The 25005-nt window shown below is 41.5% G+C and overlaps 1 protein-coding gene and 1 long non-coding RNA gene across 31 annotated transcripts in view; one reads left to right on the forward strand and one right to left on the reverse strand.

Annotated features, from left to right (window-relative positions):
- MAGI2 (membrane associated guanylate kinase, WW and PDZ domain containing 2) overlaps positions 1 to 25005 on the reverse strand; it is a 1173000-nt gene that overhangs the window by 399921 nt on the left and 748074 nt on the right. For all 30 annotated transcript variants that reach the window (XM_038415335.2, XM_043497794.1, XM_043497686.1 and 27 more), the window contains one exon: positions 19494 to 19709. In XM_038415335.2, the coding sequence (XP_038271263.1) occupies positions 19494 to 19709 (216 nt within the window). The remainder of the gene's footprint in view (positions 1 to 19493; positions 19710 to 25005) is intronic.
- Positions 8629 to 8981, forward strand: LOC122456772. Its single transcript, XR_006275823.1, has 3 exons — positions 8629 to 8751; positions 8879 to 8892; positions 8965 to 8981. It is a non-coding gene; the product is annotated as an uncharacterized LOC122456772 (long non-coding RNA).

A 25005-nucleotide genomic window follows, 5' to 3' on the forward strand; every position in this document is an offset into this window, starting at 1 on the left:
CTGTCCAATGACAGAGAGACTCCTGGTGTAGAGTTGTCCACTTTTCAGGGACTAATGCGCTTCACCAAGTATTTATAAGAACACTCAAGCAGTGTTTTCAAAACAGTACAATTTATTAGTCAACTGGAACACAGCATAAGAAGTCTTTAGGTCAGAGGTTCTCAAACTGTGGTCTGCGGACCACCAGTGGTCTGTGAGCTCCATTCAGGTGGTCCGCGCATAGTTCCCTCTAAGGTGCACACCTGGGCGGCTGCACATGAGAGAATGAAGGGCTACCCAGCTAATTAGTGGAGGCGTGGCTCCACTAATTAGATGCCTGGACCCTGGAGAAGACCCACATGTAAGGAGAGGTGGTGGCCTTGGGAAGAATAGGAGGTAGGTGGGAGGGAGCAGTGGAGTGAGAAGAGGGAGTGGGGGGAATTTGGGATGTGGTGCTGCGGTGGCCAGATAAAGAGGCGATTTTTCCCCAGCTCCAGGGCTGCAACTGCCCTGCCTCAGCTCTGTGGCTGCTGTGATGAGGAAGAGACCCCGCTCCTTCCAAGTCCAGCTCGGGGACTGCTGCGGCGGGGGAGAGAGGGAAAGACCCCACTCCTTCCCAGTCTAGCTCGGGGGCTGCTGTGCGTGGGAGAGACCCCCCTCATTCTCAATCCAGCTCGGGGCTGCCACGGCGGGGGAGAGAGGGCACATCCAGCACATTAGAAAGGTAAGACTACTGATATTAAAATACGAGTTGTGTGCTTTTATTTGTAGAACAAAACATGTTTATTATTATTATTATTAAGGTTTTTTTTAAATAGCGCTTTTATCCAAAGCGATTTACAATAGGTAGCTAACAGTACAGACAACAACTGGAAAGATCATTAAGTGATTCACCAAGACCCTCAGCAATTTTCAAGTGGTCCATGGGGGGGGGGAAAGCTTGAGAACCACTGCCTTAGGTTAAATCATAGTCCATTGTCGTCAGCTGAGAGCCCCAGCCAAGCTGTAGTGAACTCCATTTTCTGGCTCTGTGTCTCTCTGTCTGACCTACTTAGTCAGTCCCCAAGTGAGAGAGCTTGAGTTTCTTCCAGAGCTCACTCTTATTCTCAAACCTCTAAATCTTTTGTTCTCAAGAGGGGTCTTTGCTCTGCTTACTTTCTGAGATGTGCAGAAATCCATGAGTCACTGGAGCTTGCACTGTCTCTCTGACCCTCTTGCTGATCTGGGCTGGTTTCAACCTGTTCTTAATGACTCTTCATTCCAGCTAGACAAAGAGGTGACACACATGCAAATCTTTTTTTTTTTTTTTTTTTTTTTTTTCCTCTGAGAGCAAATTTAATCCTTCACCCCACACCACTGGGTAGCCAGTATAGTCTGATCGATAGAGTATATTTTTATTATATTGATTACTTAAGAATCCCCAGTTACCATTTTGAGGGTTGACGGGTTCTTATCTGCCCTTTTTTGTAATACTTTTGTGCTAGTAAGCTTTTGGAGCTACATTATCATCACCTTGGAGGAATACTATCCTCTCTCTTGATCAGATGTGAGGTACAGCTAAAGTGTCTGCCAAGGGAAGGAGGTACTATGGAGGAAAAAATATGACAACATGGGCACCACTCCCTAAAGTGCCCCTCTACTCAGAAGAGTGACTATTTAAAAATGACACCTTCTTACTCAGCAAATCTGCTCCCTGTGTATTCAAAATTATACCTGCTTACTTTAATGACTAACATAAGCTCCTGTGGTTTTTTTTCTCTTATCTCTGTAGAATCAACTCAGCTGTGAAAGGGATCTGCTTTCTTTTCTGTTTCATACTTTATCAACAAAACTGTTCATTAATTTCCAAAGGCTACCCCATTGTCTTGAGATTATTCTAACTGTAGGAATGAGGCCCAGTTCTGCATCTACAGTGTGTTTCTGGAAGTGAAACAATGAGCCTGTGAAAAAGAAGAGGGGCACGTATGGAGTCCTATTCCATATTTTAGGGTTAGCTTCCTCATTTTAAAACCCTAGCAGCCAGTTTTTTTCTTCACCCGAAAGGGCAGCACCATGGTAAGAGTGTACAGAGCAGAAGTGGAAGCATATAGAGGAGTCAACCCGGAACAGTGCACTGTCATAGAATCATAGAATATCAGGGTTGGAAGGAACCTCAGGAGGTCATCTAGTCCAAGCCCCTGCTCAAAGCGGGACCAATCCCCAACTAAATCATCCCAGCCAGGGCTTTGTCAAGCCTGACCTTGAAAACCTCTAAGGAAGGAGATTCCACCACCTCCCTAGGTGACGCATTCCAGTGCTTCACCACCCTCCTAGTGGAAAAAGTTTTTCCTAATATCCAATCTAAACTCCCCCACTGCAACTTGCGACCATTAACAAATTGTTCTGTCATCTGCTAACACTGAGAACAGTCTAGAGCCATCCAACCCAATTCCCAGTTAGGGAATCCCATTGCAGCAAAGCCATCTAGTATGACCTACGCATTTTCCAGAGTCACTACCTTTCATAGCAGCAGCTCAATGATTGCGCTGGCTACTTGCATCACAGCAACCCCTGCAGTAGATTTGTCCGCTCCAAATTGATTACCGACTGACCGGTAGCTGTCTGGTCTTGCAAGCTTCCCCAGGACTATTGCCACTTGCTTCTCAACTGTGAGGGCTGCTCTCATCTTGATATTCTTGTGCTTCAGGGCAGGGGAAAGCAAGTCACAAAGTTCCATGAAAGTGCCCTTACACGTGCAAAAGTTTCAGAGCCACTGGGAATCATCCCAAACCTGCAACACTACGTGGTCCCACCACTCTGTGCTTGTTTCCCAGGCCCAGAATCGGTGTTCCACAGCATGAGCCTGCCCCAGTAACACCATGATCTCCAAATTGCTGGGGTTTTAGAGAAATTTGTGTTCATGTCCTCATCACCATGCTGCTGTCGCCTCCTCACCTGGTTTTTCACGTGCTGGTTCCGCACAAACTGCACGATAATGCGTGAGGTGTTTACAATGGTCATAATTGCTGTGGAGAGCTGAACAGGCTCCATGCTTGCCATGCTCTGGCATCTGCTCAGGCAATCCAGGGAAAAGGGTGTGAAATGATTGTCTGCTGTTGCTTTCACGGAGGGAGGGAGGATTGACTGCCTACATTTACCCATAACCACCTGCGACAAATTTTTGGCCCCATCAGGCATTGGGAGCTCAACCCAGAATTCCAATGGGCAGTGGGGATTGTGGGATAGCTACCCACAGTGCACCGCTTGGAATGCCGACACTTGCCATGGTACTGTGGACACGCATCGCCGAATTAACATGCTTAGTGTGGACGCATGCACTCGACTTTATGCAATCTGTTCCCAAAAATCGACTTCTGTAAAATCAGAGTACTTTCGTAGTGTAGACATAGCCTATGACTGAAAGGATTGAAATATGTAGTACTTGATTTTGCTCAAGCAGAGGTTTCTGGTGTGCTCAGTGAGAAGGGGACACCCATCAGGAAGTCTCTTGAAACTGACATGCTTCTCAGCTTACTCCTAATGTTGACTCTTAAAGCCGAATACCAAAACTCAATTAAAAATTACGAAACAGTTAGCCAGGCATGTCTGCTTAGAACTTACAGACCACCTCACTGGGTGCACCTTAAAGAGCCTCCCCTGTAATGCAGCATCAGGTCAGACTCCCCTAGGATAATGAGGGCAGTCAAGCTACATGGAATTCCAGTTGAGAGGGAGAAAGGCACCAGTGAGTGGGTTTCAGCATGCCAAGGCAAACAGGGCAGCAGGGCTGATTCACTGGGGAAATGCAGAGAAAGTGGGGGAGGAATGCATCTGTTCATTGCCCTTCCTGGTTCCTTTGCCACTCCCCACCCCAGAGAGAAGGCAATAAACATCCCACCTAAAACTGGAATGGAATTGGAACTAGAATTAGCCCTGCTACCCCTGGGAAAGGTAAGGATGGAACTGGCTGGCTCCCCTCTCCTCCTTCCAGCTGATGGTTGGCTGACTGTTGTGTGGGGAGGTTTGTTCTACCTTCCTGCCCCCATCCTCCTCTCCAGAACCGCAGCCCCAACAGTGGCACCTGCTGAGTGAGGCATGTGCTAATGCAAAGCAGAGACTAACTGAACCTTGGTACAGCCACGCCCCTGGTCTTTGCCCAGAAGAAACCCAAGCCACCTCACTCCTCTTTTATTACATCTCCCCCAGTCACTCACACAGCAGTTTCTCCCATGGTCGGCTCATTTCGTTCATGGGCATAGGATGAAAGCAGAGCCATATTGAGCAGTCATTGGCTCCAAAGAGCCATGGAAGCGGGTTGTGGAAAGGGGTGTGCTAGAGTCTAGGAACTGCTCCCGAAACCTGGCTCCACATGGCCACACGTAGAGTGTACTTATCCAGCAGGGGTGGGAGAGCGAGCAAGGTCCCTGGGATGCAAGCTGCTGAGTAAGGTAATGAATAACCCTTCTACGCAAGAGATCAAAGGAATTTGCTACTGCGAAATGCAGAAGCTGATTGGAAAGCACATGGGCCCTTCGCTTCCCCTCCCCTCTACTGGAGAAGCATTTGGTTCTAGTAAAAAAAAAAAAACGTTTAAATACATCAGGCGCAGGAAGGCTCCTGAACAATCAAGATGCTAAAGGAGCAGTTACTTAAGGATGATAAGGTCATTGCGAAGAAACTAAATGAATTCTTTGCATCCGTCTTCACAACTAAGGATGTGAGGGAGATTCCCAAACCTGAGCCATTCTTCTTATGTGACAAATCTAAGGAACTGTCCCAGATTGAGGTGTCATTAGAGGAGGTTTTGGAACAAATTGGTAAACTAAACAGTAATAAATCACCAGGGCTATATGGTATTCACCCAAGAGTTCTGAAGTAACTCAAATGTGAAATTGCAGAACTGCTAACTGGTATGTAACCTATCATTTAAATCAGCTTCTCTACCAGAAGACTGGAGGTTAGCTAATGTGACGCCAATTTTTTAAAAAGGCTCCAGAGGTGATCCTGGCAATTATAGGCCAGTAAGACTAACTAAAGTACCGGGGAAACTGGCTGAAACTATAGTAAAGACCAGAATTGTCAGACACATAGATGAACATGATTTGTTGGGGAAGAGTTAACATTGTTTTTGTAAAGGGAAATCATGCCTCACTAATCTACCAGAATTCTTTGAGGGGGTCAACAAGCATGTGGACAAGGGTGATCTAGTGGATATAGTGTACTTAGATTTTCAGAAAGCCTTTGACAAGGTCCTGCACCAAAGGCTCTTAAAAACAAAGTAAGCTGTCATGGGATAAGAGGGAAGGTCCTATCATGGATTGGTAACTGGTTACATGGTAGGAATAAATAAGGATGTTTTCAGAATGGAGAGAGGTAAATAGTTGTGTCCACCAGGGGTCTGTACTGGGACCAGTACTATTCAACATATTCATAAATTATCTGGAAAAAGGAGTAAACAATGAGGTAGAAAAATTTTCAGATGATACAAAACTACTCAAGCTAGTTAATTCCAAAGCAGACTGCAAACAGCTACAAAGGGATCTCACAAAACTGGGTGACTGGGCAACAAAAATGGCAGATGAAATTCAATGTTGAGAAATGCAAAGTAATGCACATTGGAAAACATAATGCTAACTATACATATAAAATGACGGGGTCTAAATTAGCTGTTATCACTCAAGAAAGAGATCTTGGAGTCACTGGGGATAATTCTCTGAAAACATCCACTCAATGTGCAGCAGCGGTCAAAAAAGCTAACAGAATGTTGGGAATCATTAAGAAAGGGATAGATAATAAGACAGAAAATATCATATTGCCTCTATATAAGTCCATGCTATACTCACATACTGAATAGTGTGTGCAGATGTGGTCACCCCATCTCAAAAAAAGGTATATTGGAATTGGAAAAGGTTCAGAAAAAGGCAACAAAAACAATTAGGGGTATGAACAGCTTTTGTATGAGGAGTGATTAATAAGACTGAGACTTTTCAGCTTGGAATAGAGATGACTAAGGGGGGAATATGATAGAGGTCTATAAAATCATGATGGGTGTGGAGAAATTACATAAGGAAGTGTTATTTACTCCCCTTAACACAAGAACTAGGGGTCACAAAATGAAATTAATAGACAGCAGGTTTAAAACAAACAAAAGGAAGTATTTCACACAATGCAACCTGTGGAACGCCTTGCCAGAAGATGCTGTGAAGGCCAAGACTATAACAGGGTTAAAAAAATAACTAGATAAATTCATGGAGGATAGATCTATCAATGACTATTAGCCAGGATGGGCAGGGATGGTGTCCCTAGCTTCTTCCAGAAGCTGGGAATGAGTGACAGTGGATGGATCACTTGATGATGACCTGTTCTTTTCACTCCCTCTGAAGCACCTGGCATTGGCCACTGTCAGAAGACAGGCTAGATGGACCTTTGGTCTGATCCAGTACAGCTGTTCCTATGTTCTTATGAAGCCAAATAGAGAAACTAAGGGCAAACCGTAAGGACTGGGGGGTAACTGAGGCTGTAATTGCCTTCAGAAACTTTAGTGTCAGTGATTATGTGTGAGCCAGATAGATCATAGCTGGATTCTCAGATCACAAGTCTGGCAGTTAGGAAAGCAGTATTGCCAACTCTTGTGATTTTATCTCAAGTATTGTGATATATCGTGTTTTTCTTAAAGGCCAAGCTTCTGCAGTCATATGATTAGGTGAGAATCTCAACTGTCATTAAACAACAACAAAGTTTCCCAGATCTCATCATTGCAGAGAAGTACTTGAAAATACGAACCCTGAGGAGCAGAGGGTAGACTCTCACTTGCTATAAATTATCATATCTCCATTCTAGTCAACGGTGCTATGGTCATTTTACATAATCTGGAGGTCTGCCTCATAAAAACAGAAGACAAATAAAAAGTACTCAATGTGTATTTAATTATTTTTTTAAAAAATCTCATGATTTATAATCTGATCTCAATATTTATTGGGGACTGATTGATGAACACATGATTTTGGGAAACTCCTCTTGATAAGTGTAAAAATGAGCAATAAAGGTGCTATAAGGACATTTTAACAATGCATTAAATTGTTATTAAATTAATTAATGCATTAAATGCATTTCCAAATAGAACTACAGAATGGACTACAGAATGGACATTCCACTCATCTTTGATTTAGAGTCCAGCATTGTATTGCCATTTAATATTACATATTTTGTTGTATGTATGTATGTTTCAAATGTTTCAGGTAAGCTATATATCACCTTTTCTGATTCTCTTCCTATTGATAAATAATGTTTGACTTAAAAATATAGTTCTGGTGAAAAATGTTTAAATTCAATAAAATCCAAAACATTACAGCAACTCACTAACAAGGAGGAAAACCCCCCAAAGACATCTTATAATATCTGCCTTCAATAATATCTCTGATTTAAAGATTTTAAAAGATTGTTCCATAATATGTGCCCCCAAATATATTTGTCACTAAATAAAAAAATTAATTGACTTGATATCAGGTGAAACAGCCTACTGGAGATACTATCTCCAGACAGAAAAGATTATATGGTCCAGTTTTCAAAATATATTCAAAAGCAACTTAGTGCAGTACATCAACAGTGAGTGAGTGCCCTGAGAAGTGGCAGTGGAGGCAATGGGAAAACATCAGCCTCTTATTCCATATGTTAAACATAGCACATTCAAGGGAAAGAAGGAACATTGAGACAGTCTGCATTAAAAATACATTTAAAACCACTGTAAATGGCTATAGTGGATAAATGGAACTAAGTTAGATAATTTTGTTTCATCTACATAATAATAAACCAAAACAAAGTTTAGCAATAGGCAAATTACTAAATCGATGAATTACCCTCTGGAAATGTGAAGTGCTAGATTAGTGATACATTTTCTTATGTTTCAAAAATACTCCTAAAATGTCTTATTTGATTATTCCAGAGCTTGATCCTTAACCCAGAGTTGCTACTGGCAGTTCAGATTGTGGTGTTGTTGTTTTACTTATAACCTAACACTTGGAAGTTTCTACCTAACTATGTGAAATGAGCATGCCAGGTTGGGTTTTTATTTTAATGCTGCAGATTATTCATGCAGTAAAGTAAAAAACCTTGTACTTTTGGAAGAAAATAAACAACCCAGCTGCTCAAAGCAATAAGATGGAGAATAAACTAAATGAAATAATATAAAATATTGGTTTTTGAATTGGTTTGTACACCTCTGAAGAATAAACAGTTATAGCTCTTTTTATGTAGTATTGGTGTCGTCATATCTGAGTCAACAATTCCTAGTCCTGCATAAGAACTAATACATCTCATTTTAAATCATTCCTATGTAATAAGAAGACAGTGCAGCCAGTGCACTCCCGTGGGATTCTTGCACCTTTTGGCATGGTTGATGACATTTGGACCTTGGCCTCTTGCTTTGCAATGCAGCCGAGGGCATGCAATAATCCTTCTGAAACACTTTTCTTGTCATGTTTTATTACTTAATTAATTTGAGCCTGAAAAAAATCCTTTTTGGGGTGAAACTTGTAATTGTTGCAATAACTTCCAATTATCTGGAGGGGAAGATGAATAATACACATAGCATCACAGAAATGAAGACCTGGAAGGGAGCTCAAGAAGTCATCAAGTCCAGCCCCCTGCACTGTGGCAGGACCAAGTAACCCTAGACCAGGGGTCGGCAACCTGCGGCACGCATGCCAAAGGCGGCACACGAGCTGATTTTTATTGGCACGCTGCTGCCAGGCAGGGTCCCGGCCGCCGCCCCCGTTCAGCCCACTGCCGGCCTGGGTGAACAGAACCCCGGGCTGGCAACAAGCTGAGCGGGGCCGGCAGCCGGGACCCCGGCTGGCAGGAGCCGGTGGCTGGAACCCCAAACTGGTGGCGGGCTGAGCTGCTCAGCCCACTGCCGGTCTAGGGTTCTGTCTGCTGGTGTAGTGTATTAAATTTCTCCCCGTAGGAATGTGCTACTTGCAGAGCATCAGGACTGTCAGCCATGAGTAGTACACCATAAGTAGCACATTCCTATGGGGAGAAATTTAATACACTACACCCAGGTAGGGAAGGTTGTGCTTCCCCAAACAGCCTGCCCCCTATAAATTTTATATTATTCCCTTCCACTTCCTGCCTCCTGACTGCCCCCCTCAGAACCACTGACCCATCCAACAACCCCTCCACTCCTTGTCTCCTGATTGCCGCCTCCTGGGACCCTCCCACCCTTATCCGCCTCCCCATCCAAGTCCCCCTGCTCCCTGTCCCCGACTCCTATCCACAACCCCGACCCCTGACAGGCCCCCTAGGACTCCCATGCCTATCCAACCTCCCCACCCCCGTTCCCTGTCCTGTTACCATGCCGCTCAGAGCACCAGGACTGGCAGCCAGAAGTAGTACGCCATAAGTAGCATATTCTTATGGGGAGCAATTTAATACACTACACCTGGCCCCGCTCAGCCCGCTGATGGTCTAAAGTTCTCAAAATATGTGCTCGCACCCCTTATCAAAAATTACACTACAATTAGCTTAAAAACTTGAAAACTTAAAATCTTTGTTTGTATATTACAGTAATGATGAAACAAAATAGTTGTACTTACGTGCCTGTGCTTAATTTGTGTTTTCGATGATTTACCTTCTAAAAAATATCTCACGTCTCTCACTCTAGAAAGGGCATTTCGCACTCCCAGGGGGTGCGTGCACCCCAGGTTAAGAACCACTGCCCTAAACTGATAAGATCTGCATTTTAATTTAATTTTAAATGAAGCTTCTTAAACATTTTAAAAACCTTGTTTATTTTACATACAACAATAGTTTAGTTATATAATATAGACTTATAGAGAGAGACCTTCTAAAAACGTTAAAATGTATTACTGGCACGTGAAACCTTAAATTAGAGTGAATAAATGAAGACTCAGCACACTACTTCTGAAACACCAGTTGCCGACCCCTGCCCTAGACTATTCCTGAAGGTATTTGTCCAACTTGATTTGAAAAGCTTCCAATGATGCAGACTCCAGGACATCCCTTGGAATCCTATTCCAGAGTTTAACTACCCTTATAGTTTAAAAGTTTTTCCTCATAATGAACCTCTACCTCCCTTGCTTCAGATTAAGCCCATTATTTCTTGTCCTGCCCTTCAGTGGACACAGAGAAACAATTGGTCACTGTCCTCTTTATAACAGCCCTTAACTGTACATACTGGAAGACTTTTCAGGTTAACCCTCAGTCTTCTTCTCTCAAAACTAAATGCTCCCAGTTTTTTCAACATTTCCTCATAGGTTAGGTTTTCTAAACCTTTCACCATTTTTGTAGCTCTCCTCTGGACTCTTTCCAATTTGTCCCCATCCTTCCTAAATTGTGGTGCCTAGAATTTGGCACATTACTCCAGCTGGGAACCTCACCAGTGCTGAGTACAGTGGGACAATTACCTTCTGTGTCTTACATACAACATCCTGTTAATACACCCCAAAATCATATTAACCTTTTTTGCAGCTGCATCACATTGATGGCTCATATTCAGTTTGTGGTCCACTATAACCCCCAGATCCTTTTCAGCAGTATCACCACTGACAGGTCTTCCCCATTTTGTATGTTCCATGACGTTATAAAGGCATGTTTCATATGGAATTTAGAAAAGGGTAAAAACAGCTTTGGTAAAAAGTGTGGAACCAGAGGTGGTGGCTAGTAAAGTAATGAATCCTGATGCTGGTTGCTAAGGAGACTGCCTTAACTTTTTGTTGATAGGAGTGCGAATTTCCCAACAGTATGCATAAATGCATGCTTTATGAGCACTACCCACACATACTTTGGATACCCTAAATCCAAATTATAAATTAATATGGTGAATAATAACAACAATAATAATTAATATTATGGTAGAGGCTAAGAGTTCCAATCAGGATTAAGGCCTCACTATGATAGGTGTTATGCAAACACATGCCCCCAAAGAACTTATCCCCTAAAAGTAACAGAAACAGATGATAGAAGGGAGAAGAGCTACAGTATTCCAGTAAATGATTATGGTGCCATTGATACATGTCCTGTCACTTCTTCTTGGTTCTGTTCACTGAGTCTTCCTGTTCCCCTCTCCCTTTTTCAGGGTGGGTCACTCAGAACTCTGTCACATCCCCCTTCTCTTCTCCCTCTACACCCTATCTCTTGATGACATCCTGGCCACATAGAAGTCAATAGCAAAATCCCCACTGACTTCAACTGGGCCAGGATTTCACCCCTCATTCCCAAACATGGCTTTGCCTCCCATTTTTATGCTGATGAGTCACTTATCATCCCCCTTACTCTGGGTCCATCTCCCTCCATCCAAACGAAAATCTTTACCTGTTCTTCTGGCATCTCATCTTGGATGTGTAACCATCAGCTGAAACTTAACATGTCCAAAATCAATCTCCTGATCTTTTCCACTAAACCCACCCCTCTTTCACCCAACCTCTGTCACAGTGGACAACAAAACTGTCCTTCCTGTGAAAGACCTTGAAGATGCCTCTATTAGATTATTGCAGTGTTGTTGTAGCCATGTTGGTTACAAGATATTAGAGAGAAAAGATGGGTGAGGAGATATCTTTTTTAGACCAACTTCTGATGGTGAAAGAAACAAGCTTTCAAGCTACATAAAGCTCATCTTTTTCACCAACAGAAGCTGGTCCAATAAAAATATCAGCTCACCCATCTTGTCCCTGCAATAGTGGATTACTCCTGTATATTGTCTTTGTTTGCTTGTTGTGGTGCTGACTGCTATAGGACTTTAAGGGTATAATTGAGACATGGGTTATTCAGACCAGGCAGGGAGATGACCAATCACCCATATTTAAAAGAACAGGTTTCAGAGTAGCAGCCGTGTTAGTCTGTATTCGCAAAAAGAACAGGAGTACTTGTGGCACCTTAGAGACTAACAAATTTATTTGAGCATAAGCTTTCGTGAGCTACAGCTCACTTCATCGGATGCATCACTACATAAGGTTTTATTCCTCCCTCTCCCCCCCACCCCACTCTCCTGCTGGTAATAGCTCATCTTAAGTAATCACTCTCCTTACAGTGTATATGGTAACACCCATTGTTTCATGTTCTCTGTGGATATAAATCTCCCCACTGTATTTTCCACTGAATGCATCCGATGAAGTGAGCTGTAGCTCACAAAAGCTTATGCTCAAATAAATTTGTTAGTCTCTAAGGTGCCTCAAGTATTCCTGTTCTTTTTATTTAAAAGAACATTACAGTTTTCAATCCCTTTCAAGTTTCCCTCTGACCATGCAGATTTCAACTTCCCTGGCTTGGTACAGGGAAGGAGGAAATTCAGGCAGCAACACTGAAACAAAAAATTTGGAGTAGATTAAAAACCTGAGCTCCTGAGCTCAGGGGAAAGACACAAGGACTGCAGGGTATCACCCGATACGAGAAGTGGGGCATCTGGATAGGCTAAGCCTACTGAGCTTTAGGTAAAACAGAAGCATGTAGATTGCTGAGTTCAAAAAATCTTTTCTTGTTAGGCTTTGATTCCTTCTGTTGAGATTAAACAATGCTCTGTTTGGAAGAGGCTGTTTTATGTCCCTATATTCTCACACTGGCCACCACTCCCTGAGGGAAGAACTGCAGGGTTTGAATCCAGGCAGACTTGCTGAGGAATCACAGCTGGCATATACGGGGATGTAGCCTAGCACCCCGGTCTGAGAGGGAAAGAATCATAGGATATCACCCCAGGAAGGTAAAGGCCTAATAACTCTCCTTGAGTACACAAATCCAGCTCAAGTCTAATCTTGCCATTTCTTCCTGCACAGTGTCTCGAAGATCAGAGCTTTTATCTCTGCCTATACTGCCAAAACACTGTGACAAGGCCTGAACATTTTGCACCTTGATTACTGTCATCTCCTCCTCTCTGTTCTTGATGCCTGCCACCTCACTCTCTCAAATCATCTTGACTCATCATTCTGACGACATCATCCCTTTGTTAAGTCACTCCATTGACTTCCCGTCTTCTAATGCATAAACACAAAGTTCTTGTTCTCATTTCTATAGCCTTTGACAATATATAATTCCACCCTATCTTCTGACTTCCCATCTCTCTGCAAGGTCGACTCCCACCTTCCCTTCATCAATGATGCCTGCCTCAATTGCCTGATTCTCTGGTTGCCTGACAAGCACGTTCACACTTTCTTTCAAGTCCTTTCCTATAAGCTCCCATTCAACATCTGTAAAGCTACCACATACAGCTGGTTGGGAATTTTCTGTCAAAATGATTTTTAAAAGAAAGTTTCTGCAAATTAAAAAATTTCTGCATTTCAATTTTGCTGAAATTTTCATAGAAATGAAACGTTTTGTTTCCACTTGGTTTGATATATTGAAATATTTCAATTTGTTGTACAGATCCCAAACATTTTGTTTCAAGTCTCTTCAGCATTAAACTGCATTTCCCCATTGTGGCATATGGTTTTATGGGCGTTACTATTTTGGTTCCCATTCTCATCTGTGATTGGGCTGAAGGGACTACAGCTTTCATGATGCAAAACTGACTCCCTCTGACCTAGCTGTGTGGTGCATAATAGCAGTCATATGACTGCAGGTGCTTCATGGGAGATGTAGTCTAGCCAGAGAGTCTAGAGTACTCATGATAGAGGGAGCATCAGGTACCCAATCTGCAACTTGCATGAGGCAACGTGCCACAATAAATACAGTATATGCAATTTAATGTTGAACTGACTTGAAACAAAACCTTTCAGGCCAGTTCAACAAACTGAAATAGAACATTTTAATCTGGGAATGTCAAAATGGTTCATTTAAATAAAAAACATCAAAATGAGTTGTTTTCCCATTTCCAAATAGAGATATTTTGAATATTTCATTCTGTGAAAAATTATGATATTTTAATTTTTTTTATCTTGATTTGGGACTGTGATGATGTGCCACCCCTTGTGGCATGGTGTGGCTTTGCAGGCACCCTGTCCTCAGTTCCCTCCCAGTTCTCCCAATAAATTACTTACAGCCTGGAGTACTTAAATCTTCTTGGGTTCTACTTTTAAAGACCTTATAGAATACTGTCTCCTTTGGCCTTTCATGCCCAAACCTTTCCCTCTTGGTGCTTCCAATTCACCCTTGTTCCAAGGCTTCAGGTTTCTGCTTCCACTCCAGTTCCCTCAGAGCCATGGAGCTCTGCCAGTCCCCCTGCAGCCCCGGCCTCTCGAGAGCATCTAGTGTAAAGTATAAGGCAGGTGGAGAGCTGTGTCACTATTACATAGCTAAGAACTACACATCTCCTGTTATATTTATTAGTTACCTCATCCTACCATGTCCCACTTGTTTGTCTCATCCACCATTTACATCTTGTCTTTTACACTGTAAGTTCTTTGGGGGCAGAGACTGTCATGTATTATGTTTGCATAGTGCTCAACACAATGGGGCCAGACTGAGTTCCCATTACTCCTTAAAGAGGACAGACCACCCTGTTACAAGGATGAAAACAAAACTCTACTTTGGCAAAGGGATTCCACAGCCCTCCTTCATGGGACTGTGCCTTGATTCACACTGGCCTCTCCAGCTGACCCAGGTTCCAGTTCTGCTCCAGGTAGCCTCTCTAGGTCCTTGCCCTCTCATACTTCTTCCCTTGGTTCAGGGGCCCCACATCTCTCCTTCTTCATGTGCTGTGGTTCAGACAAGATTCCCCAACCCACAAGTCTCTCTTCTGCTTCTAAATCCCATCTCAAACAGCCTCTCTCCTGACTCAGCACTCCCATGCCATTCTCCTTACCCTCTACTGTCTACCCTCTCTCTCCTCCTGGGAGTTACCTAACAGGTAAGTTTTATCATGTTCAGGAAGTAGCTACCTGATTAATACTTGTCTCCCATTCTCCAGCTTGTCTATGGCTCCCTTGAACACCTGTTTCCTGAAAGGGGCTATATCATGGAACAGGGGTTGACTGGCCCCAGTTCCCACCACTCCTTAGAGAACAGACCACCCTGTTACAGTGATTAAGACTAATGTTGAAATATCAGTTTCCCGTGGGATGGAAACTCTGATTTTTGCTCAATTCTATTACCTTTTTGTCCTCCTTCAAGTCCCTCCTTAAAACTCACTTCTTCTGTAGTGCAGTAAAGTACAACCTGATAATGACTAGAGGGGGCAGAGCTGTGATCATTAGTACAGGATCGCTAAGAACTATATGGCTCCTATTATATTTATTTGTTGCTTCACCTCCCCCACTCTACTATGGCCCACTTGTTTGTCTCATCCAACTTTTACATCCTGTCTTTTAAACTCTTAGTGGAAGGGATTGTCAAGCACAATGGGGTCTGACCTAGTTGTGGCCATTGTGTGCTACCACAATATCAGAGTTAAATAAATAATATTAATAATAATAGTAATTAGTTAGCTACATGGGTTCTGGTTGGTTTGTTTGATAATGGAGCACATTGGGTGGAGTGGGGATGAAAGGAGAGGGGAGCAAGGGAGTAGTAAGCAGTCTGAAAGGAGAGGGGAGCAAGGGAGTAGTAAGCAGTCTGGAAGGAGAGAAGGAACATTAGGGAGGGATGGATGAAAAGGTGAAGGCTGTAGGGAGACAAAGTGGCATCAGAGGGAATGTGAAGGACCCTTCCCTGTGACATCCTTATTTTTTAATCTTTGCCAACTTGTTGTTGTTTATTTCCATTTTATAATGACCTGGTCTTATTCCTCAAAACCATTGAGTCCCCCCCATTTACCACTGACATACCCCCACCCTACATCCTCCCAATGGGTATCACTTCCCAGCAGAGAATGAAAGGCCAGATGACATCACTAGGTCACTGACTTTATGAAGGCCATTCTGTATTGCTGCTGCACTGTTCCCAGCTCTCTTCCTACAGGGGTGGCCTTTTACAAAATGGTGCCTGGTGGTGACAGGAGAGCAGCATCTCCAATCCTAACTATGCTTGGGGTTGGGTGAGGCTCCCTCACCCATTCTGCACACAGAAGACACTAGCCATAGCTTTGGAGTGGTTCAGAAAGAGCTTTCATCAGCTTTGTCTGGACCACTTTTATAATCCATGAGTGCTTTTTTAATGGGAGGTTTCAAAAATGTTAAACTTCTTATGAACCTGATAACAAGCAGCTGCAGAGACAGTAGTCAACCTTTGACTAGTTCATGCAGGCTGAAATAGCTGCCACATATATCTGGCTGGAATTAGACTTCTAACTGGACAAAGACAAAGCAAGAAGGTAGTCTAGCAGCTTTTGTGGGGATAAACAAAGCCGTCAGCTTCGCCTTGATTGCAAAATGTTTCCACTTCAGTTGTAGGTACTTCTGGTAGATGGTTTTTAAGATGCCAGGAGGACGTGGGTCACTTGCTCAGAAATGTCACTCTTACTGTTATAGCCTATTACTTATATTACAGTAGTGTCTAGGTGCCTTGGTAAGGGGCCAGAGACACATTATGCTAGAGATTATACCCATAAATAACAAAAAGACTTTGCCCTGAAGGGTTTGCAATCTAAGTATAGAACGAGAGACAAAAAAGGGGGCTACGACAAACAGATGGGGAAAGTACAAAGTAAAAATAAGAAAATGATGAGCCATCACTAGCCTGGCAGGTGCCTGGCTGTCTGAAGGAGAGCTCCCTCGCTGGCATGGGGCAAGATACCTGGAGAAACTATAGTGACTGGATCCCTATTCACAGAGGCTGACAAGTTCAAGGGAAGACATTATGAACGCACAAGAGTCTCTCACGAAAGAAGCACAACAAATGGTATAACAAATTTAAAAAAATCAGATTACAGTCATACAGATCTCCACAAATATCATTGTCATTTACCAGTCTAATAAAGACAGGTTATTTAAGTTCTCTTGGATTCACTTCAGATCTTTAACTCCTCCTGCTGGTGCTAGCTGTTACATCAGCCCTTAGTTTCACACTATAGTCCTTTGCCCTGCTCACACTCTGACAACACTAATAGTTTGTAAGACTTTAGGCTGTGCAGCATGTATAAACATCTTAAAGGACTGTACAGATCTTTTACAAATCCTTAAAGCTGTGTATTAAATGGAATGTTGCCTTTAAAGGAAAGAGAAACTCTTATGAAAAACGGCCGGCACTTTCCAAAAGTGCAATTACAAGTGCCAAGGCATTGGTTCCTTCCATCTGGAGTGACCCACTCATTAGTGTATTTTGTTTTTCCTGCCTGTATGAAGACAAAGTACAAATGCATTTTAGGGGCAGCTAATACTCTTTTTTAGCACACAGATACATTGTCTCCTTTACAGAGTTCCTGAGACCTACATTGTCAAAATAAGGCAACACTGTGTGCATACATAGAGCCGCATTGGTACAATCCCCCAAGTCCTCAGTCAGTATAGCTGAACAACAAAATGGTGCCACAAGTACTCCTTTTCTTTTTGCGAATACAGACTAACACGGCTGCTACTCTGAAAACTGCTTGTTCAGAGACCCACACCTAAAGGAATTACTTTGCAGGGGTCCTTTTACATACAGTGCTCAAATACTGCATTCTTTTAACATAGCACCTACCAGTGGATATTTCTTGAGTATGGCCTAACTACCACTGATGTAGAATTTGCATGGGACACGTTATATATTGACAATGCAAAGGGAAAAGCAGATATTGTATTTATTCTTGATCAGATTTGGATTATGAACTGAAATATATTGCCCTGAAATTGCTTCCTTGAAACTTGCATGTGGGCATATATTTCATAGAACAACATGGAAGGATATTAGGAAGACTATCCAACAGGGACCAAATCCTGTCCTTGCCCAGGCTCTTTAGTTCCCTGGCAGCAGATCCAATGCTATTCTTGTTCATAAGGATTTGAGGGGGTGCACTCTTCTTGTATGGTGTACAATTTAGCTCTATCGAGGGTTTCTGTATGCAGGGAATGGGGCAGGGCTGTATGAAAGCAGGATGCACTGATGTATGAATCCTCCCGTGGAAGGGCTGAGTAAGGGCTCCGGGGCATGCTGCAGCCTCAACACTGCCCTTAGGGTCAAAGAATGGTTCCACAGCTGTTTTGGAGACTGAAGGGGGAGGATTTTCTACTCATTCCCCTGTGTTTCTTCAGTGCCCAGCTCAGCTACCTAGGCTCAGGAATTGCCCTTAAATGCATAACATACATACCGAAAAAGCATGCAACCAGACCTATCCATAACAGGGAAAGTTATTCAATTTGATGTGCTTTCCAACCAAGTATGAGAAAAAAAGCTTACATATAATGAAATGTGAAAATCAATTTTACAGCACTTAGAGATTAGATAATGCATTTATTGTTTCATAAGAACCTGTACATTCAGAAATCTTGTAATCTTATCATTCTATTGACATGGATTGTCACTAAAGAGACTTCTACTTCAATCATTTTCTTCTGTACTTCTAATTTCCCTAGGATTAAAGGGCTTTATTATCCAGGTTTTTCACATTGCTTCTAGACCTATACAGGCCAAATGAGAAAAATACATATATTTAACCCAGCACTTATTATTGCTAACTCGATAGTTTTCAGATTCTTTATAAAATATAAACTTCTGAGCTCTTCAGTTTCTTACTTGAAGAAAAAATAATCAGTTATGTCTCAAATGGTGTTTCAGGATAAAAAATGGTGATACTTGCTCAAACTCTGAAGGAGAATTGATCACGCGCTTTGGGACCTGATGGAATTTTTCTATGCAGGATACCAGCACATATTTTAGGTTCACTGTCATCTGGAGCAGTGAGATCCTTAGGATGTAAGGGTAGGTACCTTTTAGTAATACCTGCCTATGGTCTGTATGACTGTCATCCAATTGCAGGTGTTGGAACATTGACAGACCTTGGTCCTTCCCATTTGCTTTTTCTGGAGGCTTCAAGAGTTTTCCCCATGTCCGTCTGACTCTCAAGTGACAGTACTACCAAGTCAGCCACACTGATACTGTCTCAGGTTCATAAAGATTCTATTGAATTAATGCACTAAAAAGACTTTGCTGTTACACAATGTCTCATTTGAAAAGTTCAAAGCATTTTACAAAATGCTAATCATTTTACAGCAGGGGTTCCCAAACTTGGTTCACGGCTTGTTCAGGGTAAGCCCCTGGCGGGCCGCGAGATGCTTTATTTACCCTGAGCATCCACAGGTATGGCTGCTCGCAGCTCCCAGTGGCCATGGTTCACTGTGCTCAGCCAATGGGAGCTTTGGGAAATGGCGTGGGCGGGGCCACCACTTCCTGCAGTTCCCATTGGCCGGGAATGGCAAACTGTGGCCACAGGGAGCTGTGAGCAGCCATTTCTGTGGACGCTCAAGTAAACAAAGCATCTCCCGGCCCGCCAGGGGCTTACCCTGAACAAGCTGTGAACCAAGTTTGGGAACCCCTGTTTTACAGAAAGGAAAACTGAGGTACACACTCCATGTGATTTGTTCTAGGTTATACTGGAAGCCAGTTTCTCAGGCGTCCTGGCTATCAGTCTTGTGCTCTTCAGCACAAGATAAACACTCCCTCCCCAAAGTGAGCATCCTCGTAACTGCAGAAGGAAATAACTGAAATAAAATTCAGAAGTAGATAAACGGACTAACCTGGTGTTACTACCATGCCATTTCCATTGACCACGGGTCTTTCTTCCTCTTCCTCTTCTGGTGGTTCAATACCTGTCTTCTCCATATTGCTCACTGATTTATTCCTTTTACGTTTGCCTTCAGCACTAGGTGTGGCACCTGGAAGGATCTGGTCTGTCACATTTAACAATAATGGAGCTGGTTCTGCTGGAGGCTTTGGAGTGCCGTAGTAGTTGTCTGCAAATAAAATCAGTAGGACAATAGTTAAATTCTTAGGAACATCTTTTGCACCATAAGAAACTATTGATACTGTATGACACAGGGTTAATTTCACTGTCCCTTTTCAAAGTCAATGCAAAACAGTCTGTGAAGTTAAAATTTCATTTTTTATGAAATAGTAAATTTTGTTTAGAGATAGGCCAAACCAATTTCACAACATTGTATGCCATAAAATAGGAGGGCTTGGAGGTTTGAAGGGACCAAAAATTGAGTAATTGGCTATCCATCATGGCAAACACATTCTGTACTATGTCACATCATGCTTGTAACAAAGAAGTTCTATATATACCTATAGGTTGGTAGGTAGATAATCCATGCTTATAAATCTTTAATAATGCCTCAAGTCCATTTCCATATCTCCTACATTATTCAACATTTCTACTGCTCATGAACATGCATCCAGGTTTACAATAGTTAATACTAATATATTTTGGAAGATATATGAAACCTCATGCTTCGTGGTTTAAGCCAATCTCTAACTATTAGGGATTTGAAGAACTAATGTGGTGGAGGAGAAATTATCTCACATCTGCCTAACATGAAATTACTGGCACCTCCCTCTGAATCATCTGAAGCTAGCCATTGTCAGAGACAGGTTGTTGGACTAGATGCACCACAGATATCACCTGGTAATTGCAATTCCTTTGTTCTTATATTCCTATGCACCTTGGGGCTAGCAGAATCCTTTAACAGCATCCCCAGTTTGTTTAAAAAAACCTGTGTATGAATTTAATTCAAGAAGAAAACAGCAAACAGTGACTCCATTAGCTACATGATGGACAAGGATTAAATTTACATACACCATCTATACCAGGGGTTCCCAAACTTGGTTCGTGGTTTGTTCAGGGTAAGCCCCTGGCGGACTGTGAGATGCTTTGTTTACCTAAGCATCTGCAGGTACGGCTGCTTGCAGCTCGCAGTGGCCATGGTTTGCCTTTCCCAGCCCACGGGAGCTGCAGGAAGTGGTGGCCTGGCCCGCGCCACTTCCTGCAGCTCCTGTGGGAAGTATATACAGTATTATTATCACCAATACACTTATGGCTTGCTTAAGAAATTAAAAGGACAAGTCATATAACCTTTTTACAGTTTTTCTCCCAATATTTTTTATTGCTTCTGCATGAACTAATACCAGTAGCACCTTCAAAACCTATTCTCACCTTTAAATGTGCCACATACAGGTAAAGTACCTTGATCAGTAAAGCATTATCAGGTGCATTTTTCAGGCAGTATAGAGATAGTTCTGGGACCTGTATTCCTGTGTGTTTTGTAACTCAGTACAATGTTTGCTCATGAGACCACCTCACTATAGATAAGTAATTAAGTATTCTAACAACTAGTGAAAGCTTTATGAATTTTCACAGTGAATTAGCACCACATTATTTAGAACAGATATTACTGTAATTGTGATATAGTAGGAAAATTTACTGTGTTTAATGGCCCTCAGACGCACACTGGACTAGAATCATGGAAGTGTAAGACTGGAAGGGACCTTAAGAGGTCATCAAGTCCCAGTCCCCTGCACTCAAGGCACGACTACATAATAACTACTCCATTTCTGACAGGTGTTTGTCTAACCTGTTCTTAAAAACCTTCAGTGATGGAAATTCCACAACTTCCCTGGCAATTTGTTCTAGTATTTAACTACCCTGACAGTTAGGTAGTTTTTCCTAATGTCCAACCTAAACCTCTCTTGCTGCAATTGAAAACCATTGCTTCTTGTCCTATCCTCAGAGGTTAACGAGAACAACTATTGCCAACATTTGCTAATTATTTAAGCAAATTTTAAAAAATATCAATATTAGAGAGGGTCTCAATCCATTTGCAAAGCTCTGATGGAGCAGTTACTTATTTACCGACAGATAATTTGATATTTGCTGACAATAATTGGATTTGAAGCTAATAGACATTAAACAAGACTTTCTAATTTGCATAGAGACTCCAGATCCAGATCCATTTCTGTATTTCCATAGCTGCATATTATTCATAATAGTGGCATTCATGCCTTGAATGTATTGTAAATTTTGAAAGGAATTTATTTCTCCTTTTTTAAAACTCCTCCCCAACCTAAAACACTTCACCAACTGAAAAGCATTACTCTTCCATGATTGTGCAGCATCATAAAGCATTGTTTTTATGAATTGCAGCACACAACCTCAACCAATAACAGGTCAATTCTGATTCCAGCTGTGAAGTTAAAAGTACAGTGCAGTGCCTTGATGGTAACCTAGCTTTTATGGCTCCTTCCTTGTTTTATCATTTTCATACATAGCCAAGTGCTGTCGTTCAATTATACTTTTAAAGATTATTGATTTATGTGAAAAAATCTGTAATGACATAACTAGTACACTTGTAAATCAATCAAATTGTCTTGAACACTAGGTAATAGAAAACACACCATAAAGATTTTCTAAATACAGGAGATGTTCATTCTATTTTAGGAAGTTAAATACCCATCTCTGTTAGACCCACGTATATGTTGGCAAATCTCTAGAGAGCCATATACATAATGACTAGTGAAAAGATTTCATATGAATGTAACAGGTTTCAAAACACAAGAGACAACATTGTGCATTTGAGATTAGAAGTCAGAGAAGATTTCATTCTTTTTGTTTCAAACCGAAAACTCAATATAAATTTCCATGTTCCTGTGTTCCAAAATAAGAGAGCAAGAGAGTACTCCACTGACTTCAAAGTGGGATTTGGTGTATTGTCCAATTCATAAAAATAGCAGCGCCATCTAATTTAGCAAGCTTTGTTATGAATTTATTCTATAAAGGCTGTGGATTACTGTGTTCTATATGGGGCGACCCGCTGATATAGGCAAGCTAGGCAGTCACCTAGGGTGCCAAGTTAAATGGAGCACCAAATTTGAGGAAAAAAATTAAATTAAAAAAAATGAAAAAGATGAAAAAAATACAAATAAAAGAATGAAGATGTCATTATTTCAATTCCCGTGTGCACACAGAGGGAATATGAATTATAATTCATTTCTCTACATTTCTGAGAATTTATTAATATGTCAAATCTTTTATTTACTGCAAAAATAACAGTAATTGCATTGTAGCAATTTTTTTTTCAATTTGCAAGATGACCCACTTTGCAATTTTGATAAGCAATAACTTAGCCACAGGAGAAACATGTCCATCAGCGGCAAGAGCTGCAATGCTAGTGACACCTACCTCGAATATATATCAAGGTTGCATAGCCAGAAATTCAGGTAGAGCGGAGATATCGTGAGCTGATACATGCTAAACGGTCATTTTACACAAGTCGCAGGTAGATGGTTAAGAATCAGGAGAATACTGTGGAAAATTGTGTTTCTTGGTGCCAAATAATAAAGAATAATGTCTTTCACCATTATAAGTCCAAAGTGTGAGTATCTTTAAGCGTTATTAAACCTTAGCGTTATTATCGGGCTGTATAATTATGAACTTTTCTTTGTTATAACTGGTTCACATGTAATAAATAAGGTCCATAAAAGAAAAGTAACAGCGTTAATGCTTAATAGAAAGTAATGACATCACACTCCAAATGGGTAACCCCGTAGAAGGGGATTACTTTCCAAACAACTGGTGTTGGGTTATAACATTGAAAAAGGTCATTTTGTTTCCGTGTAAACGCTGTAACTAACTGTTGTAATAGGTAAGTGAGTGTATGTTACTAATCACTGAACCTTTAAGCTGTGAAAAGACATGTTGGGATGGCTGCAGTATGGTGGGTGTGTCAGCCATCCTTAACGCTATATTGCTTGCAGTCGGGAGCACAGTACATAACAATACTCAAATGTCCCATGGCAGAAAGAGGAAAAAGAAAACCCACAGGAGCTGAGTGTCGTAAACAAAAGGCTAAGAAGGAAAAGGACCAAGCAAAACAGCAGGGATCCTTCCTGAAATATCTTCTCTTTAATCCAAATAAAGATGGAAGCAGTTCATAGCATCCAGATGAAGGAATTTTACTTGGAGAGAAGGTTAGCTCACATCCGCATGGAAGCAGTTTGCAACATCAAGATGAAGGTATATTACTTCGAGATGAGGGTAGCTCACATCCACAAAAAAGCAGTTTGGAAACTCAAGATGAGGGAAACTTAATTCTAGATGAAGGCAGCTCAGACTGATATGGAAGTGGAGAAAATTTATTCACCTTCAGAGACACATGAAGAAATTGAAGTAAATGAAGTAGAAGGAAGAAAGGATGAGGAAGTTAAAAACAAGTTACAGTATGGGGACCCAGCTTCATGGCCCAGATGTGATTACAGTGTGAGGCAAATTCTCATGGAACATGTCCGAACAAGTTCATGAATTTCCCTTCCCTAAGGATAGAAATAAAAGAAAATTCTCTGCTCAGCATTACAAGAGAAAACTCATTAATGGGGAAGAAATTCACCGAAACTGGTTACAATATTCGGTGTCGAAGGACTCTGTATTTTGCTTTTCCTGCAAGTTGTTTAGAAATCAAGCAATTGGTACATCATTTACTGAAAATGGTTCAAAGGACTGGAAAAACATATCTTCAATTTTCTCTTCACATGAAAGAAGTACAGCACATTTGGAATGTTTTCAGAATTGGAAAGAACTTGAATTACGATTGAAAAAAGGAAAAACTATTGATGAAAAAAATGTATATGTGATCAAGGAAAAAGAAGAATATTGGCAACAAATATTAGAGCATCTGGTTGCGTTAGTGAGAGTTCTCGGTGGGCAAAATTTAGCACTCCATGGCCATGATAGAAATGAAAAATTATACACTCCAGGTAATGGAAACTTTTTAAAATTTGTTGAATACCTAGCTTTGTTTGATCCAGCAATTAAGGAGCATCTACATAAAATAACTGATCATGAAACACAGGTTCATTACTTAGGAAAATATATGCAGAATTCAAATCCTAGCAAATGCCATTAAAAAGAAAATTTTAGAAGCTGCCAATTCTGCAAAATACTTTTCAATAATACTGGACTGTACACCAGATGTGAGTCATGTTACACAAATGACAATCATTTGTTTTGTGGACATGGAAAAGTCTGCAGATGAAGATAATGTTGAAGTGCACTGAAGGACACGACTGGAGCATATATGACTGAAACTATTCTAAGAGCTTGAAACAATGTAATTATCTCTTGAAAACTTACCTGGCCAATGCTATGATAATGGGAATAATATGAAGGGTAAAGACAATGGTGTGCAAAGGAGAATGATGGAAATCAATCCTAGGGTCTTTTTCGTTTCTTGCAGTGCGCATTCTTTGAATTTGGTTGTC

Source organism: Dermochelys coriacea, chromosome 1 (genome assembly GCF_009764565.3).
Source record: "Dermochelys coriacea isolate rDerCor1 chromosome 1, rDerCor1.pri.v4, whole genome shotgun sequence".
Classification (NCBI taxonomy): domain Eukaryota; kingdom Metazoa; phylum Chordata; order Testudines; family Dermochelyidae; genus Dermochelys; species Dermochelys coriacea.